General features: G+C 39.4%; 1 protein-coding gene across 8 annotated transcripts in view; it reads right to left on the reverse strand.

Annotated features, from left to right (window-relative positions):
• Window positions 1-50: 50 nt before the first annotated feature.
• The window catches only part of LOC121891954 (AMP deaminase 2-like), a 32,588-nt gene continuing 12,148 nt past the window's right edge, over window positions 51-20,490 (reverse strand). For 3 of the 8 annotated variants that reach the window (XM_042404694.1, XM_042404701.1, XM_042404678.1), the window contains 17 exons: window positions 12,135-12,259; window positions 11,378-11,508; window positions 10,627-10,695; window positions 9,671-9,782; window positions 9,364-9,550; window positions 8,163-8,304; window positions 7,990-8,079; window positions 7,740-7,869; window positions 7,207-7,401; window positions 6,973-7,104; window positions 6,714-6,877; window positions 6,026-6,152; window positions 5,769-5,932; window positions 5,523-5,643; window positions 4,769-4,942; window positions 4,482-4,592; window positions 51-4,221 (listed from right to left, as the gene is read on the reverse strand). In XM_042404694.1, the coding sequence (XP_042260628.1) occupies window positions 4,006-4,221; window positions 4,482-4,592; window positions 4,769-4,942; window positions 5,523-5,643; window positions 5,769-5,932; window positions 6,026-6,152; window positions 6,714-6,877; window positions 6,973-7,104; window positions 7,207-7,401; window positions 7,740-7,869; window positions 7,990-8,079; window positions 8,163-8,304; window positions 9,364-9,550; window positions 9,671-9,782; window positions 10,627-10,695; window positions 11,378-11,508; window positions 12,135-12,259 (2,390 nt within the window). In that variant the 3' untranslated portion in view covers window positions 51-4,005. Of the gene's footprint in view, window positions 4,222-4,481; window positions 4,593-4,768; window positions 4,943-5,522; window positions 5,644-5,768; window positions 5,933-6,025; window positions 6,153-6,713; window positions 6,878-6,972; window positions 7,105-7,206; window positions 7,402-7,739; window positions 7,870-7,989; window positions 8,080-8,162; window positions 8,305-9,363; window positions 9,551-9,670; window positions 9,783-10,391; window positions 10,601-10,626; window positions 10,696-11,377; window positions 11,509-12,134; window positions 12,260-18,529; window positions 18,549-19,817; window positions 20,193-20,490 lie in introns of those variants that run through there. The other 5 variants (XM_042404706.1, XM_042404710.1, XM_042404712.1 and 2 more) reach the window with 5 other exon arrangements.

Below are 20,490 nucleotides of genomic sequence, written 5' to 3' on the forward strand. Positions count from 1 at the left end.
GGTTGTTATGTAACCTGTAAATAAAAGTTATACTGGACACAATACAAAGGTTTAGTGAATAAACATGCTTTATTTAACTGTTCAGACATTACACATGAACTTTAACGGAGGCATCTGAATCTGTAAAACACTGGCAATCCATTTCAGGCATTAATATGGCTACAGATCAATGGACACAAAATTAGGCAGAATTAAATGTCAAAAACTAACAAGACTGTGTAAAAACAAAGATAAAATATCAGTTGAACACAAAAATATCTTGAGTGTGAATATCAGGGTATTTGTAACTAATGCTTTGTGAAGTTAGTACACAGAAAGACGTAAATCAAGCTGACAGTGCAGACAGTGATTTGTGAGTATAGTACCGTATATATTTGAGTAACATGTTTTTTTTTGTGTTGTCATACAAGAAATTTGATCTCGACTTTTCTTTGCTTTTCTTTAACTTGTGGATAACTTTGTATGTGTCAGTTGTTGCTGAGGACAACACAGAGCTGCAACAGCAAAATGACTGTAACAGAGTATTTGTGAGGTAGGGTGCACTGCTATGTCATGAGTGCACAGACAATATGAAACCATGAAGTGGACAATGAAAACAGTGATAACACACCACACCAGACTGAACAGAGGCATCGCTCAACCTCCTAACTTCTGCATCAAGAACTTATCCCATAATGCCCTCACTAAGTCTTAGAAAGTAGTCAACAAGATAGTTGTTAAACATTAAAACTGGGAAAGGCCAACAGAGAAATGAAGCTGCAGTAATTACAGTATAAAGACTACACTTTGTGCTTTGTAAAAGGTGTAAAGTAAAAGGTGCAATATTTCTTGTTTTAACGGAAGGTGGGTTGAAATGAGTCTTTGCATCCAATAAAACCAGGAAAAGCCAACTCTATACAATAAATGTCCATTTTTTTTAGCCATGCTGGCAGCATGGTTCCAGGGATGGCAATGTCGGCCTGTCGGTCCATCAATTTGGTCTACACTGAAATATCTCAGTAACTAACGGACGGATCAAAATGAAATTCTGAACAGACATTCATGGTCCCTCAAAGATGAATCCCACTGACTTTGATAATCCTTCACCTTTTAATCTAGCGCCACTATGAGTTTGTTTTTTGAAGTGAAATGTCTCGACAACTATTGGATGGATTGCCATAAAACTTTGTACAGACATGAATGTCCCTCTCAAGATGATTTGTATTACTAAGTGATCACTTAACTTTCCTCTAGCGCCACTGGCAGGTCAAAGTTTAAATTGGTCCAATACTTTGGTGACCAAATACCTGGAAAACTAATGACATTCCCATCAACCTCAGCCGTAGCTTGTGTTTACTGCTAATTAGCAAATGCTAACGTGCTATCACGCTGAACTAAAATGTGTTAGCGTTTAGCTCCCAGCATCATTGTGCGTCAATATAACCTAACAAGGCTGTAGACTCTTTGTTATGTATGTATGTGTGTTGGGAGGTTGGTGTCTGACGTGCTACTGTAGAGCCAACTTTTGGCTTTTAAATAAGAGGTATCAACCATGTGCCTAGTTCACAATGTGAGGGAAAATGGCTGCTGTGATATTAAACAGGCAGAGCAGACTTAGGCTAGGCTAAGTCTATACTTAGGCTAACAATAAAATCATATTGAGAAAACTTCTATTTTCATGACATAATACTAATCCACAATAATCAACAGCAACAAAACTAAGTGTCAACCCTTGACATCAAAATATTGTGAATATAAAATTTCTTATCTCTATATCTCGCCTTTAAAAAAATACACTTTGTACATGAAATCCAACAATCACACAGATTCCACCATGTTCAGCGCACAACTCCAGTATCCCTTTAAAGACCTAGAAGCTACTGTATTCTTGCTGAACTGAAATTTTATTCTAATCATCTACTGTTTATAGCAAACGTGTATGTCCTTATACGTTACAGTTACAGATAGAGGCCAACATTTTCTGATGCATTCTCGTTTCCTGCCCCTAACAAACTGGAAGTCCTAGTGTTGGAATCAAAAATTATGTGATATTTAGGTTTAAGAAGAATGCTCACAGTTTGATGGGAAATTAGAGTGGTGTAATAACATGATGAGTGTACAAATACAAAAATTGGAGGCATGAGATCCCAGCTTTGATCAGATTTGGGGTGCGTTTTTAAAAAATGCTACAAGAACCATGCAACAATCTTAACCATTTCCCAGCATGGTTTGCTCATTTCTACATGGTGAACAATGCTGAGATTGAATATGTTTGCTGAAGATATATTCTCAAACAGATTTCTGACTCAAAAGCTGGTTGGCAGCCCTAAATTTGTTTAGATGCTTTACATCACAGCTTGCTGTAAACAACCCATTCTCTCCTGCCATTCATTATTCATGCATGCATGCAAAAAAAGCACTTATAAGCAGAGAATAAGAAAAAAAAATCAAGGTTCCTCCTCAAACGAAGGCCAAGGTAAAAGCTATTTTACACCAAGCATGCAGCCAGGTGGTCTCAGTTCCATTGGTGTGGATAAAACAGCACAGAGGCCTTTACCACTGAGGAAAAAAGATGCAATACTTGTTGCAGGTGATAAAAACATAAAGTTTACACATGAAAACGGCTTGAATAGAGACAGGCATGCAGTGCCCAAAAGCTAAGAATGAAAAGGCACTGTGAAGTCTTGGTGCATATGTACAGTGCACTGCATGCAAAGGGAAAAAAACGCCACGACTTTCTAGTTTGTCCACCAGGGAAAGAACGAGTGTGGTCAGGGCCCTAAGCAGGTACAGAGGGTCCACATCTTCATGGCCACAGTGAGGTAAAGGTACACGGGTGTTTTCCTTGGATGATGGTGAATAGATCCATGTGCCCAAAAAAAAAGCTGTGGTTAAAATCCACAATGCACATTTTCGCTCCTATTATCTCCTCTACCTCAGAAATATACCATCAAACCACAATACATTCCTATATTTACTGGAACTCATTTCATTTTCAGCTAAAAAGTATCATTTGCATCATGGAATGTTTGCAGTCAACCACAGAAAGTCTGCTTCTCTCTGTTTCTCTCTTCTCTGTTCATTTCTGAGCTCATTTAAATCAGGGAGGAATAATGCTGTGTGTGCAATTTGGCAAATAAATGATCTGAAACCACACCAAGCTCCATTCATGGTTGATCGTCAGTACTGCAGCATTCAGAAAGAAGCTATTTCCCTCTTATTTTTAGGACTCACTGATTCGGTCATATCATATATACGCTTTAAGTCACCCTGAAGTGGCTTAAAAGATGAAACGTGTCAACGTTTGTTGTGTAGGTACGTTCAACCTTCACCAACAACACCACTGTGTTATTCTAATAAAACTGCATCTCTATTCCTTCATTATATGTTTGTATAATGAAGATGATAGATGCATTGGTTAAGCAGCATGACTATAGTGGAAGCAACGTTCAGAGCAGGTTTGCAGTTAAGAAAGTTGAAATGTGCTGGTTGTTAGTGTCTGTAGTACACAGATACTGCAGAGATACTACATGCTGTGTAATATATCTGGTGAAACATATCACTGAACAACATCACAAGGATCATTTAATGGCTTTAGCACTGACTTCTAGTGTTTCCCTGCTGTTGTTTTCTTGTCAGGTCATCCCCTCTAACCTGCATCGTGCTGACTGACAGCGGACATGTCACAGAGAACAATAGAAACTCTTTTCCAACGCATTATAGGAAAAGAGTTGGGGAAAACCTCTAATCAAAATTAAACCATAAATGGAGTTAGAATCCTCTCCTACAACATTAAAATGACTCACAAGAAATAGAAGAACACTGGCAGCACCATATCCTTGGCTTTTTGGTAGTGGTGTGGCTGTCAGTGTGCGGCATAACCTACATAGTGATGATTAGGGGTGTTAATACTGTAAGTAGGATGAACAGACAGCAGATTTGCTCCCACACCACGGCTCTTCAGTGTCATGCTGGGTGGACCACAGGATTGGGGATTCACTGGACGAGGACTAATTGATTGTGATTTCAGTGGCGTCCTGGGAGAGGGCCCATGGACAGAGTGTCCTCCTCATCAATGGTGTCCAGCTCTTCCGTGCGTACAGCTTGAATGATGAGCTGAAGCTCCTCGGAGAGCGTCTCACTGCGGTATGCCACACGGATGTCAGGGACGTTGGTACGACGGATGTCATTACTCACAGGACCCTCCTTGGAATAGTTGGGGCCCAACCAGTAGCTTTTGGCCTGAAGTCAGGAGAAGATATATGAGTGGGAACCTCAGAGATACAAGTAAAAAACAGAAGGAAAATATAAACTCTAACAGAACTATTGGACATGTTTGCAACAGAGAATTGTTGGTAAATTTTGAGCAATAATTATTTTAGCCTGATTCAATGGGGACACATTGAAGGGTTCAACAAAAAACAGTGCAAAGACTGTGTCACATACATGGATTAACTATGTCAACAGATTAAATACACAAAATAATCTCTATACTACTTTACCTTGTGTGAAAACCCGCTCATGAGAACACTGTTTCTTGCCAGCTCACACATGTCACAGGAACTCAGCTTCCAGACTTGAGTGGCAATGCTGTACTCCTCCATCAAAGGCTCCTGGGCCCAAACAAACACACACATTACACACACACACAAACCAAGAAAAATGTCATTTCATCCTCGTCACGTCCAATGATCTTTTTGCACTTTGTACCTTCAATGTAAGCCATGTGTAGATCCAGACAAACGTACATTTATTCATTTGGCAGACGTGAATAAATGGTCGTACTGACCTTGGTGAAGTGGAACTGAAGGGGATCATCAGTGGACAGAGAGACCATGAGGCCTCTTGACAGGTACTCTGGCAGCGGGTTGCGGTGGTAACTGAGGAACAGGCTGTTGTTACTCAGTGGTGACATGGCAATGCCAATTTGAGCCAGGTAATAAAGATACTGCAGCACCGGGGCCTGAAGGATATCAAAGAGAGAGAGGGAGGGACAATGAAAGAGACACAAATAAGTAAATACAGCTGCAAGCTACAGCCACTTTGTGATGCGAGTACTTTGCCTCAGACTTCAGCAGTAGACTGGCAGCCTTGTTTTGCTCAGCCCTGCTGCATCAAGTCAATTTACACCTATCAGTGAAAGCCAAGGTGGACCCAATAATTTGTGCCTCACTTGCCGCTTCCCAAGAGATAATGCAGTCCAATCCAATACAACATTGTCACCAAAAATTGCCATGACATTGAATTAATTCCTCTCTGACAAAGTCTCAACAAAAATTTAAAATTAAGAACCTGAAAGGTTGCATTAACTGCACTGATATTATATTAGATTGCACTGTATGTGTCCAGGTGTGCATGATATTGTGTTAACCCTTTTTAAGCTATTTTAAGCCTGATAAAGCCTCCTGATTTTTTCCAGATACGTTTTTTGAATGTTACACAGAAAAGCAATTATAAGAACAACATTCAACAGTATTTCAACATGTAAAAGCCAAACATTTCCACAACAGTCGTCTGGAAACAATCCCGTAAGTTGTCCTGACCTTTCTGAGCAGCAGGCCGTGGGAGATGTTCTCTGATAAGATGAAACCTGACACCAGGTGGTGGATCGGCCCCGCCTCCCCACAGTGAGGTCGCAGCACAAACGTATGGAAGCCTCGCCTCCTGTTTTAGACAAATGTTTTTTTAAAAATGAATTAAAATCTTGTTTATTTTGTGTTTGTTTTGTTGAAATGAAGGATCAAAGATTCGCATGTGTTATAAAAGCATACAGCTGCCCCATACTGTACCTTCGCAGGTGGTTGAGCACAGTCATGTTGGCATAGGTGTAGTAGAGGTAGTAGGAGTAGGGTGGGTTGTCCTCTTCTGTCCAGTTCACTGGCAGCGGACTGTCAAGATTGAAAATGTGGTGCTCGGGTTTGGACTCATCATCTACGCTGTCAAAGCCTACCACCTATTGACAAACAAATAATAACAACAAAAAAACAATCAGTCTCTTTAAGTGTGAATCATCATGATGGCTTGGATTTCTTGTGGAGTGACTCACATGCTGCAGGAAGAGATGCAGCTCAGGATGACTGCGCGGGTTGATCGTGACTTCAAACAGAGGCATGAAGATGTTCTCCAGCATCTCCTGGAAATTAGCCAGCTGCTTCTTTGTGTGGTACACGTCACTGGAAAGATGGAGATTGTTATAATAAGATACAAACAGCTATATATAGCATATAGAACAGTGACACAATTTGTTACTACAAAGATCATTTGTTTTTGTAAAACTTATGAGAATCTATTTCATACTGTATGTAGATTTCACTGTAAGGGGATAATGCACGTTTATATTACTTAAATGTTTTTTTTTTTATTGCTTGTTTTTTAGTTTGTTTCCTCTAACGTGGGCTGGGACCACGAACAAGAGCTAGCTTTTCTTATGATGTGTTCGTATCACCCGAGACAGGAACATAACACAAAACACAGACTGAATCATATCACTCACAAACAATTTCATTTTTTGTTTTGGTTCACTCAGTACAGAACCTTTTATCTTGCAAAACTGCCATTTTATGTTATGTTCATATATTTCTGGAACAGATTTGTGTCCTCAGATTCTACAAAAACACCTGGTATACAACATGCTCTGACAATTTCTTCTTGAATTACTCTCATCAATATCACACCTAGAGGTTAAATGCTGCACATCTCAGCTTCAAAGTAAAGCAAGTTGGGGTGTTACTTACAAAAGCCGAGGCACCTGGATAAGCCAGCGCACATTATGAGAGTACACTCGATGTTTGACAGCCCACTGGGCCAGCTTGTCCCATTCGTCTCTGGAGCGGCCATAGATGGACAGACGTAGCTCAGAGTTCTGGTACTTGCTCTCCTCCAAGTCATACATCACTTCCTGGATAAATAATGACAAAGGATATTGAAGTATCAGTTTGTGTATATATTGTAATTATTTGGTGTTAAAACAATTGTATATGACTTTTTCCATACCTTGACTATGTGTGCAAAGTATTTTCCTTCAATGTGGTTGTCAGTCTTGATGAAGATCTCTCTGAGGATGGATTCTCCAATCGGGTTGTATTTGGCATTGAACTTGTCGAACCGATGGAAGGTGTTACGGTCCTGTTGAGAAAAAAAATCCAGTCAAATCGAATTTTTTTATCTATACAAAATATGCTTCTTTTTAAATAGTTAGATATTTGAACTGTTGCTGCCATTCCTCACCGCGTGCATGTCCAGAGTGTCCACACTCAGGTCGAAGGCTGTCAGGTTCATAGACTCAAACACCTCCTTGAGGGTCTGGCCCCGCCCGTTCTCTATGTGGACAATCTCCTCCGGGTATTTCTTCATGGCTCTCTTGATGAATCGCAGCAGGTGCTTCTGGTTCATGCAAGAAGATGCATGTATGTGTGTGTCTACCTGGAGTCAGAACAGAGTGGAGCAACGGCACAAAAGATACCTCTTATTTGACTGAAGGTTTAGATTTTTGTCGATGTGAGTGGCAAATATGACTTCACTCCCGGGCCCATACCAGGATCAGTACCACTTATCACTGTTTTCACTTCACAAAGTCTGATTAAAATATTTACATCATAATATGTAAACAGTTGCGCTGCAGTTCAGTTATTTGGCTGACATTTATTCTGCTACTACATTGTTTTTGTACTGAGGGGATTCTGTAAACTATGCACAGCCCATAATCATAGTGACGGATAAACAAGTTAAGCCAGCAGTAGCTGCTATTTGTTGGCTCTTGCCTTTCGTATGTTGTAGAAGTCTCTGTGAGGAACTTTCTTCTGAGCTGCCAGCTCTTTCATCTCATTCAGGAGGATGTGCATCTGGAATTTAGAGCTTAGGTACTGTAGGCGACGGTAGCAGAAAGACTTGCTGTAAACACCACACACAGGGACATACAACATTTGAAATAAAGCTAAAAACAAAACAAAAGCTAAAAACTGAGATAAAAGCACATTTGCAGACTGATAGTGTAAAAAAACAAACACTCACACTGGCCCGTTGATAATGAGGGCCATCATAACATTCATATCTGCAATATACTCTTTCAGGTCAGGATACGGCAGGTCCAGTTCTGAACTTCTGAAAAGGAGGATGTTGAGGAGTTGTTAAAACCTAAAAGTATGATTATGCAAACATTAATAAACACATTACTAGACACATACTTGTCCATGTTGGTTTTCTTGGTGTAGACATGGACTACTCCATCCACCATCTTGCAACCATATCCTGTGTCTGCCGGCATATTCATGGGGTCCTGATTGTCGTAAGGGTGTGTCTCTGAAACAGGTGGGTGGACGGGGGCATCTGGGAAAACAAGAGATAGACACTAATTAAGTTACATGCTACAAAAATATCTTGATTACAATGATGAACCGATGATGAATGAATGATGACAATGATTAACAATGACACAGTAACTGCTCAGGTAAAAGAGGAAAATTATACAGGCTTTTATTACAGAGTGGCCTCTGGTGTCTACTTTGTTCTCATTTTATCTACTTTTGGATTTGGTAAGAAAAATAAAAAACCTAAAAAAAACACAATTAAGGAGTGTTTCTCCTTTACTTTATTGTCAATTTTTTGTCAACTAGTTCAGTGTGCGTACGTGTCCTCTTTAAATCCAGCAATTCCTTGCTGTCTCAATATCAGTAAATATACCCATTTTCTTGAAAAGGCTCATGTTAAAGACTGCCAAGCACTCTCAGGCTTGAACATGTGCATGAGTTTTGGTCCTATAAAGCCCCTTTGTAGAGAAAATTGTGATGCTGCCTTGAGCCTACAGTAATTATATCACCACATGAGCTTGCAGAGAGCTGAGACACCTTGCTAATGCAGTAAGGGAAGTGGACCCTAACTTGAAATTGGCTGACTCATGGTCAAGTCAATAAGAAATAAAGCTATTGTTATTTTAGTGGAAAACTGCAGAGAGTGAAAAGACTATAGTCCAATGGAAACACACTCCACACCTCATCTAGAGCTGATGCAATTATTCTTGGTATTCTGAGGTATAATAAGCAAGCTTCCCTTGCAGAACAGGGCCAGGTACGCTTGAAACACTTACAGTCTCTCTATCAACAGGTTTTCACAGAACAAAAAGACAGCCAAAAGAGGACGAAGTCTAATTAAAGGCTTTTCTGATGTCACTGCATGAGTTAGCAAAAATCACCTTGTCTTGGCCACAGATAAAACAAAGTTCTCAAAGTATGTGGCTCAGCAATTACTGTCTTCATTGGGATACATGCGAATTTCAACAAAACCAAGAATGTGATGCCTCCAGCATGTAGTTCAATCCTGATAAACACTTTCTAATTGCTATTTCTTCCAAATTGTAACAGAATATGTTTTTGTGTATGCATGTAATACCAGCATCTACAGGGGTCTCTGGTATATCATCATAGATTCCCTGTTCCAGAGGCGTCATCCCAAGGTCCTGCAAGGCGTGAGCTGTGGTCTTACAAAAGCTCTGCATGGATCGGTTTATGTACTTCTCCCGGATGAATAATGCCTTCACCACACACTTGGCAGCATCTACCAGGTCAGTGAAGGGCACCTGGGAAGATATAAATTATGAGAATGGGTGTTAATGGAAAAAACCTCACTGAAAGTAGTTAAAATGCTGGTGAAATCATTCAGAAATCATATGAGACAAGTTTAATAAAAAGCTCCTCACCCCGCACTTTTCCTCTCCAGATATTGAGACCCGCTGGTACTCTCTCTCCATTGGCATTTCCTTCTCCTTAAAGCCATCATCAACAGTGTCCACACTCGCCTCCTTCATTAACCTTAACAGATACAGACACAGGAAAGGAGAGTTTAAAACAAGAGAAAGGTAAATAGAGGCCCGGAGGAATGAGGACACATTGATGGAAAACATGTGGAGGTAAACAGAAAAAGTAAAAAAAAAAGTAAAAAGTGAATGAAGGAGAAGAGTATCCAGATGTTGTTAGTTTTATACACCCTGACATGAATTAGATGTGTTTAAATATTAACACTCTTCAAAAGCAGACTGAAAATTGTAATTTTAATATATTTGCTATCACCTCAAAAATGTTCTCACTTAACCGTGTAAAACTGAGTAATTAATTAAATCAACAAAATGTGAATAAGTACAAGTGACACTAAGAGCTAAGATCTATAAATAAATCTATATGAAAAACCTTCAACAGTTAAACTACAGGGCTGCCCAATGCCTAGAGCCGTAAGACTTTCTCAGGGTTCACAGATGGTACAAGTTTTATTGCCACTGGAACACAGGAATCTCAGTTATGAAGAGATCAAATCGAGATCAACGAAGTATGGAAATCCAGTTGCAGACTTCTCGTTTTTAGAGAGTTAAAAAGTAAAAGGACAGTGTACCCATTTATAAAGTTACTGTATGTCTATCAAGTCACCAGTAGAGGGAAGATGTGGTCCATCTCAACATGCTGATAATCTCTCTCAGTGGCTCTGGAGTAAAGTTCTTACAACAGTTCAGAGTTCCCAAATACTGCAGACAAGTATAGAGGTTAATACTAAAATGTCAGATGTGTACTAAGAGTACAAACAAGCAAAATATAGATGAACTGAAAGAATATAAATAACCGAAGAGCCTGACAAAACATACATACTGAAGCAGAGCTCACTCACTCTAGGTCTGCAGCACTGTCGATTTTCATGAAGTCCTGTTTGGCGCGGAGCAAGATCTCTGGCTCAAGCCTTGGGGTGATATGCAGCGGCGCAGGATAGTGTGGGCAAGGAAGGGGGCAGATGGGCATCAGAGGTAGTGAGAAGAAATTAAGCACACAAGGGGGAGTGAGACCAAATACGGGTATATGCACAAGCACACACATGAACACACACTTCACTCAAGCAGTCTCTCTCTCTCTCACACACACACACACACACACACACACACACACACACACACAGATACACACATACACAAAGCATTTTAGGCATTAAGTGATCAAGGTGATTGACACAGACAGAGAAATATCATAAGTTAGTAGTGGTACACCCTGATCAGTAAACAGGGGCTTGCAGGGGGCATGTCACGTAACCACCCACACGATCAGCTTAGTGGTGCAGAGAGCATTAACCCTGGAAACCAAGACACAGCCTACCTCCCTATAAAAGTTTGTGTAGAAGAAGATGGAACACCAGGACAGGCACCAAGTGCTGGCTAGCCCAGTTAGCTGTTTGCTGGGGTTAGTTAGCCCCCAAACTGGCATTTTGGAAGCTGATAAGCATGTGTGCACGAGTGAAAGCAAGGCTAGGTGGAGGCAGTTATGTCTGTCTGAGGTACTGAAAACAGTATATTTTACTGGCTTTGTGTGTGTGTGTGTGTGTGTGTGTGTGTGTGTGTGTGTGTGTGTGTGGTGTGTTTGCATTTCCTCACTTAATGTCCTGGCTGATTTGCCTCTCCAGGCGGTGCCGACGCTCTTCCAGCTGTTCGATGGGACTGTCTTCCGGGAACTCATATGGAGCACTGCGCATCTCGCTCTCTGCCATGCTGCGTGTGAACAGCTCCTGGTGTAAACACAAGTTATACCATTTATGGAATCATAAATCATCGATTTTCCTGCCAAAGCACTGGGGCAAACACAGTCTGTGTGCAATTTGTGTATTTTTTTGTGTCGGCACCTATTTGGTAATTTCCTGGCACCAAAGGAGCGTGCTTTCACCAACATTTAACAATAAAATAATCTGGAGTAACACGATTGTCCTCAGGATGAGTCCTGAGCTCTATCAAATCCATCTGGACATTTTTGTTCAATAAAGGTTCAGATTCAATTTAGAGAATCAAAATATTTTTTCTTTCATTATTACAGTGAGTTTTTCAGTTTTTTTTTTTGGTTTGCAACGCTGATGGTGACGGTCAGGAAAATAGTACCCTGAGGCTCACATAAACCCACCTGCTACATTTACCTTGAAATAAAGCCATGAAATGCCATACAAGACACTGAACTGATATCATAACAAATAAAAAACTTCACCTTTCTGATTTTTTTGTGCAAGTGATTTTCAAACTTGCCAACTTCTATTTTCATAAGTAGCATATTCAAATAAATAGTAGTAACAGCTGATTAAAATACCTCGATGACTAAATATCTTGATTTTTAAACAGATCAATTTTTCACTTAGTTTAAGATTACCTCTGCAATCTCTTTGTACTTCTCTTCCATGGATGTTCGCAGGTCGACTGGGTAGTGAGAGAGAGGTGTCCCTGGAAGAGATCGCTGGGGCTTGAGGGGTTTGGGCCCAGATGCACCACACAGGTCTGTAAGACAGACACAGACAGAGTTACAGTGTGTGACAGCAACACATAATGTCATTGTGATGTTTGCCTGATGTTTCTACTGAACTGTTTATATTTTGAGTGGGTTCACCTTGGACAGAGGTTGCTATATGTTTTTTGCATCCGGTGAAATTAACGAATATGAGTTGAAAGCTACCTCTTGTCCTTTTAGTGTTGAAAGATCACATCCAACAATGTTTTATCTTTTCTGAAAAGTAACTTATACTGAGCTATATTTTTCTTTTACTTTGTAAGAAGTCTTATCTCAAACACAGTAAAACATATATAATGTGAGGCGTCTTCGCAGTGTCCAATAAGTCAAAGTGTACAGCCAACTGCTGGCAACATCAAGCGCCATGTGTAGTATCTGACAGAACGCATGTGGTACAGATACACATAGACTATCAGGGTGTTTTGCAGACTGAAGGTGATTCAGTAATGATGATGTCACTTTACAAAGTTAGCAATTCTTAAATAATTTCACAGTCTGTTAAAAACAGAAAGACAAATATGTAAAAGCAGACAAAAGCTAACTATAGTACCTTCACAGACAAAAATAGAAAGTAATTTACATTTGGTTTACCAAAGATTCCAGCGTGTGGTGGTTTGAGTGGGGAAAGCTATGATTTTAGCAAACACAAATTTAGCTCATACTGTATTTTTTACACTATAGGCGAAACTCAAACAAATGGACACATATTTAGTTTAAAACTTGAGAATAACACAAACAAAAGGTCTTTACCACAGCTCTTATCACTCCATGTTATGAATAACTAGAATATTAAGACAACTGAAAGCCTTTTTCTGATTAAGTCTACACTGAAGACATCAAAGACATCAGCTCCAAAAACTAAACATTCAGAAGTTTAACAAATCCAAATAGGGCATAACCACAATTACCTGTGAAGCTCTGGTGACGATGGCTGTGGCTGTAATCTGAGCATGAAAATTCTTGTAAAATGTCAAAGAATAGATCCAGCTTAAAAGAAGACAGCTGTACCAGCAGATGTTGTGTCACTTCAATCACACATGGGCATGCACACACTTGAAAAAGAATTACCCTATCTCACATGTGCACATTCATACGTGCATACACACACCTGAGGTTGACACACAGGGGCCTTCCCCACTCTAGACTTGCTGGAAACAGATGACGCCAGCCACTCAAGATTAAACCAAACACAGTAGAAGAGAGTGACTAAAAGACAAAATATATTTGTCTCCGAAGTCTGAGGTACACTGAGAAACATCAAATCAACAGATTCCCATGTTCTGTTTAAAGACAGCCCTAAATGCAAGTCAAAAAGAATGATAATTTAAAGAGTACCATAGTTATGTGCACACACAGTAATTCACTCATAATAAGTCTTTGGCTTTGGAAGTGGTGTGTTCACTCGTCTCTATAATTGGTGCAATTATTGGTGCTGTGTCTGGCCTGTGACAATTAGTCTCTGCCATCTGCTGTCTGCATGGATTCAGAATGAACAGAGGGTAACTCTCCACAGTAAACTAATACTGGCATTATACACTGAACGTCTCAATACTGCAGTTAGAAGTCTCAAAGGATGTGAGTTACAGTTATGCCACAATCCAATCATATGCTTAAGGATGTAAAAGTTGTGCTTGACATACATATACACTTTAGCCCAACCTATACTGCATTTTTGAGGCCAATACCGATATTTCAAAATTTAAAAAATCTAATGATTGGCTGATTTTTTTTTTCCATAAACACATAACATAAAAAAACATTTTTTGCAGGGATCCCTTAAGTTTGGTTATTACAGAACCATGACTGTAAGATATGTATTGAGCAGGACATTTTACAGTTGAAAAATAAACTTACGAGTGCTCGTTAGTGGATAAACTATGTAACTCTTTCTAAATTAACTCAAATTTTTTGATACTTACAGCCGTCATCAGAGCTGCAATGATTTAACTGATTATCAATATAGTTTGCAATTAATTTTTGATCAATCGACAGAAAATTAATTGCAAACTATCTTGATAATCAGTTAATCAAAAAATTGCAAAAATTCTCTGGTTCCAGCTTTTAAAGTTTCTTCAGTCTTCTATGGTAGTAAACTGAATATCTTTGTGTTGTGGACTGCTGACAAGACATTTGAGGACATGAGAAATCAGCATTTTTCACCATTTTCTGACATTTTATAGACCAAATGACTAATTGATTAATAATCGACAGATCAATCAATAATGAGAATAATTGTTAGTTGCAGCCCTAGCTGAAATATATGCCAATATCTGCCATTAGCTAATATCCATTGATATATTGGTCCAGCCAATTTATCAATATACATGTGTGTATGTAGAGTGCACGTGTGTGTGGATGTAAACGCATGTGCATGTTCACATGGACTAACAGATGACTTCAAGTATAGAGACACACACACAAACAGAGTCATCCCCAGTATAGTATCCATGTAATCCTCCGGCCTTTCCACCACAGATGACTCTTAATCCAGCACCCCCGACTCTATTTATCTCAGTGACATCATTGTAGTGGGAAGCACAAACCTCTCTACTTGAAAACAGAGAGAGCCTCAGCTGACAACAGAATTAAAAACAAAGAAAAGCAAACTTTGCCAAACTATTACCAATTATCTCTGGTGAGTGTTGGCTGATCTTCTGTTCTCCACACTGATACCTCTTTCAAAAACCATCCAACCGACACGGAAAACACAACAAAAACACAGCCAAGAGCCAACCAACAAAACAACAACAGGGGCCCTTGTCTGTGTTTACTGGAAAATTAAAAAAACTCATCTAAAAACTAACATGTAATTTCTGTAAATAGTTACTTATGAAAATCTGTCCAATAAAGAGTATGTAAATAAAACTGAGCTGTTAATTTATTTTGACACCCCTGTGTTCAGACAAAGAAGCCATGATGGACATCAGCCATAGATGGTACTTGACTGTAAGCTTAACCTTGAGACAATCTGTGTGACTCGTTTATGAAAGAGACTGTGGATCAATATGGGGACACAGTACCTAATATCGCGTATCCTCATTTCCTCTATTTGGAACAATACCTGTCTGTGAAGCCTTGACATAAGCACTTTTGGTCTTGGTTTCAAACCACTGTGCCGATTAAGATTGCATGAGAATGTGTTTTGGCACACAGGGAGGCCAAAAAACCCAGCCTGCAGCCTCACCTCAAACCTGCTGTCTACTGTGTGTGTCTATTTTTGGATGAAATGCCTCAACCTGCCCATGTTCATGCAGCCATTGTACAAGTTAATTTCTTAAACCACTATGTAATATTGACAAAGGTCTCCGTCTCAGCTTTCTCTCACATCCCCGGGACCTGAGTCTGCACACCACCCACATGAACTACCCACCTGTTTTATTTAAACCCTGCCAGAGAGACAGACATCTAGTATCTGTGGAGCTGCCTCTGCTCTATTAGGATCAATACGATCCTTCCAGCGTGTCTCATCCTCCCCGTCTCTCAGGCCAAAAGCAGCAGCGATGCAGCTTGGCAGCTCCACTCTTTCTTGTTCACTCAAGCAGTGACTGGGTAAACTAATGTATGGTTCATACTGAAGTAGTCAAACATAAGACTTTGACTCTGATGAAGACACATAAGTGTCGAAACATTAGTCTGTTTGCACAATTAAAGGTTGTGAATTAATCAGCGTGCTCCAGTCCTTTATGTTCTCTGGAAGCCTGCCATCCTCGAACTGGAAAGCACCTGATTCAGTTGCATCTTACTGGAAGATACACAGAGAAAACAGTATTTCAAGTAGTCAAACATAACATTATACAGTGTGTCCATGAAAATTATTCCAATGACCACAACAATCTATATCTAATTTGCAAACTTTATTTCTTCTAATAAGCTGTAAAGTAATATAAATTATTTATTTACTTATTTATTACATTTTCCTACATAATGTAGAAGATGCAACCAAATGACTTATTATAAATTATACTATCTTTGGTAAATCTTTTTTCCTCTTTTGCATTTTACATTTTTCCCCCACATTTCCTATTCAAACAAGTCAAGACAGAATCAGCCAAAACTTCCTTTAAAAAAGTTGGTTAAAACACACACACACACACACACAAACACACACACACACACACTCTCACGTCTGAAAATAAGCAAAAAAAATGTATGTATGATTGTGAGGCCTTATCAATCATTTGTTTAAGGGTCATATTTAATACAGGAGTTGCTATAAATCATCTCGGTACACAGTTAGATTAAAACTATGCATGCAACAAACTTCAGATCCCATAAGCTCCACATTGTTACCAAAACCTCCCCTTCAGCCCTACTGTCTGAGCCATTTACTATGATGATAAACTATGATTTGCAGAGAATTAATGAGATTTGGATGCCACTGCAGAGAAGAACAGTGCTTCCCCTACTTGAAGAGTCAGTTATCTCCCAGTTTAATCTCTACATACAGTACATCTCTGTCCTTCTCCGTAATTGATGTACATTTCTGTCAAGTAATTAGTTTATGCTTACTAATTAAATTTTCAAATCGTCAGCTGTGTGACATTTTGCTGAAAAACAGACATCTATTCCGAGTGCATATTCAAAGAGCCAGTTTTCACCACAATAACAACACCCAAAGTAACTGTTGTTTTACACCAAACATCTGGCCTTGCACTGTCTCATCTACGTGGATCTCAACTTGTCTCCTCCAACCTTCACTCAAAGTACGCAGCACTGGAAACGCAAATACCAAAGGAACAGGCAGAGTGCCCCACCACGACTCGAGAGCCAATAGCATTTTATGACCTATTTAACCAGTTCATGTGTCAGAGAAATAATGAGTAGAGCTGCAACAATTAGTCGACTGACAGGCAATGAATAGGCAACTATTATGATAAGTAATTGATCATTTAAGTCCATTTTCAAGCAAAAGTTCCAAACATTTCATGTTCTATCATTTAATGTGGGATTTTGCTGTATTTTCTTGTCTTATTATTGAAGTAAGTTGACTATCTTTGGGTTTTAGACTCGGACAAAACAAAACTTTTAACAATTGAGAACATAAATGTCAGATTGAGTGATTTACTTATTTTCACTTTGGTTATATTTTTGGTTTTATTGAGGATTTGTATAATCTCACAATATCAGGCTACAATTGTCATTGTGGTTTGGCAAAGCTCAAATATACATTTACATGAGTTTACACCAGATAATTGATGGTTCTGCTTTTCACTCAGATATCAATATGAATCTTTCCTGAATCTAAAAAACTACAACTGTTTGGGGGAGAGTTCTCACATAGACAGGAGTCATTTTATTTGGCAGGAACTGTTTGGCAGTTATACTTTTGTTTCCTTAAGTTAAGTTAACTATAGCTGCAGAGAGGAATCAACTACTGTGCTGAGCAAACATTCTTTGTTTCTGCTCTCCTTTCTTGTTTGACCTATTTTTAAATTAGACACATCTTGACATGATTCCATGAATTCAGAGACTCTGTTCTCCAGTGGTCCAAGCTGACCCAGAGCCAATACAGAAAAAAATACACTATATATTTGTTTTCCAAATGCAAAATCACATATAAAATAATCATGCTGATGTTTGTGTTCCAATTTTACACATTACATGATGACACCAAACTCCAAACTGGTGTCAAAACAAGATCAATGACATTTTTTTTTGTAGTTTTTTAACACAACTTTCTCTAAATCACTAATTTACACAACAGAACCATGTAGAATGATAATGTAATGATCGTATCATCATATAATTCTGCTGAAAGTTGATAAACAGTGATACTGAAATATTGCCCAGTCCTACTCGGAAGGCACTATTGTTACACAGCTCACCATATGTTTGTACATATATTATTCACACATGAAAACACCAACACTGTGAGCTTCCATTATCAAACCACAAGAAAGATAGTTAAATGTTCTACAAAGTAAGTGCAGCTGGCTGTGGTATATACATTTTTTATGCATTTTACTTACAAGTACACTATTTACATTCATGTTGCTGCTCATTGAGACAGTAATTAAATGAAGGTTATCTCCTTTATTATTTGCAGTCATTTGGAATTGCACTAATACAAACACAAGAAATTCTGTTGTCTGTTGTTACAAAGCTTAATGTCATGCAGCAGCAATGCATGACGCATCTTAGTATGTGAGAAACTGCTTATGTATAATGACAATGTGTGTGTGTGTGTCTGTGTGTGTAGCTGTTATGGTAAGTCTCCAGGAAATGAAAGTAAGTCTATGATGTCATCAAAGGTGACCTACGTGTCTGTGTGTATAGTGTCCCATAGCAACGTGGTTTAGGTGGTTTTTTTGACTGTGCATCCAGTGTTTAGAAATGTTTGCTTTTCTATATAGATTTCACTTAATTCCCTGAGAGACAGAGTGATGACACACACCTCAGACGCTCCTTAGCAACCACAGATGAGAATAAACCTCGGCTTTGGGTCTTCGTCTCAAAAATATATGATCAGTACCTTGCAAGCGCACAAACGTGGGTGAAGAAATTTGACAGCTAAAACTACTGCTTGCACATTCACTTTGTAAACTGTTGGGGTATCATTTTCCTCAAAACAAAAACCCTTAACGAACGTCTGCTGGATAGACAAAAAAAGATTTAATAGCATACATTTAAAAAAGATCCCTCTTGGTACTGTGGTAAGAAACATTTACTTCAAGTGCTATTCAACAGCTTTTAAGAGGAAACAGAAGACCACAGGTCACACTAGTCACTGCCGTCACATACACCAAAACAAAAACAGATGTCAGCTGTTCTCACAACAACAATGCCATTATAAACATCGGGAAGGTCGACATGGTCAGGTGAACGCTTAAAACTGAGACCCCAGCATTATACAGCATGTCTCTGCTCACACCTACTGTCTGAGTGCATCCACTAGAGGTGATCATTTGACTAAGATGAACAACACAGTGTCAATAATGATGCTATTCAACTGCGATTCTAAATGACATATTTATTTTCTTCCACCTTCAGTGGCTGCAGTTGACACTCTGCTTGCTGCATTTTTGCTTCACCGAACACTCTTTTAGAATGTGTGCTGTATACTGCACGGTTTATATTTTGTTTTCGTCAGCAAACTCATAAGAATCTCTGTGATTAATCCGCAGGGAAATACTACTGCACCATTACTGGACTGTAGCAAACAGCAGCAGCAGGAGGAGTAGATGCCCCGAATATTCACTCACTGCAACAGTCAGACACTGCAATAAACTATGGAACACATCAAGCTTTTACTAAGATCAGCATCACAGCAACAGACCAACCTAACAAACGCATGATGTAGTGTTCTCTTCCATATGTTCATCCTTCAAGAAAACACTGACCTACTGTCTTCTGCATGCTGTCAGGCTATTACAGTACACAACAACTGTGTTAACCGGCACCTCATCTGTCACTATGAGCTTGCTCGTGCATTATTTTTAGGGTGATAAGTACCATGCCTAACACAGAGCTGATGAAACTTCTAGTATAACAGTATTCACATTAACAGACTGGTACTGTTTATCATTAATCGGCATTAGGTTACAGTACCTCTATCTCACTGTCTTGTCCTGTTCTCACAGTATCCGTTACGGTCGCAGTGGCCTTGTCTGAGCTCTTGCGGGATGCTGGGACATGTAACTAGGCCTGGGACGGCTGATGCACCCTCCCCCGCTGGCACAGTGGAAGAGAGAGAAATGACAGCAAAGAGAGAGAAGACAGAGACGGGATGTGCTCTCTCCTAAACATAAGCTGCTCTAACACCAGAATCAGACAATTTTCTCTTTTCTTTGCTTCTCCTTTTGTAACTGTCGCAACCTCCAGTTTGCTGGTGAAGCAGTTTTTTTTCCCCCCTTTCCCCTGATTCTCTCTCTGCCTCTGTCTCTCAGCTGCTTCCTGGATTACACCGGTTTTCAGTGCATGAACAGCACAGTCTTCAAGCTCCCGGATTTAAATACTGGGTTGGAACATACCACGTGGCAAAAAAGGGGAGGGACTGGGGTGAACCACTTTATGCTCTATTGTGCTGTAAAATGGAGGAGGCCCTGCATCTCTGGCCACTCCCAATTAATCTACACCTCCCACCTCTTCATGAAACACACTGCTTCAGTCATCTCATGACCGTAAACCATGTTATGAATGTTTTACAAAACATGTCTGTTAAAGAAAGGTTTTGTTTGCATATAAATGTTCCTTTTAGTATTTCCAATAAAATCCCTTTATT

This window comes from Thunnus maccoyii, chromosome 3 (genome assembly GCF_910596095.1).
Source record: "Thunnus maccoyii chromosome 3, fThuMac1.1, whole genome shotgun sequence".
Taxonomy (NCBI): domain Eukaryota; kingdom Metazoa; phylum Chordata; class Actinopteri; order Scombriformes; family Scombridae; genus Thunnus; species Thunnus maccoyii.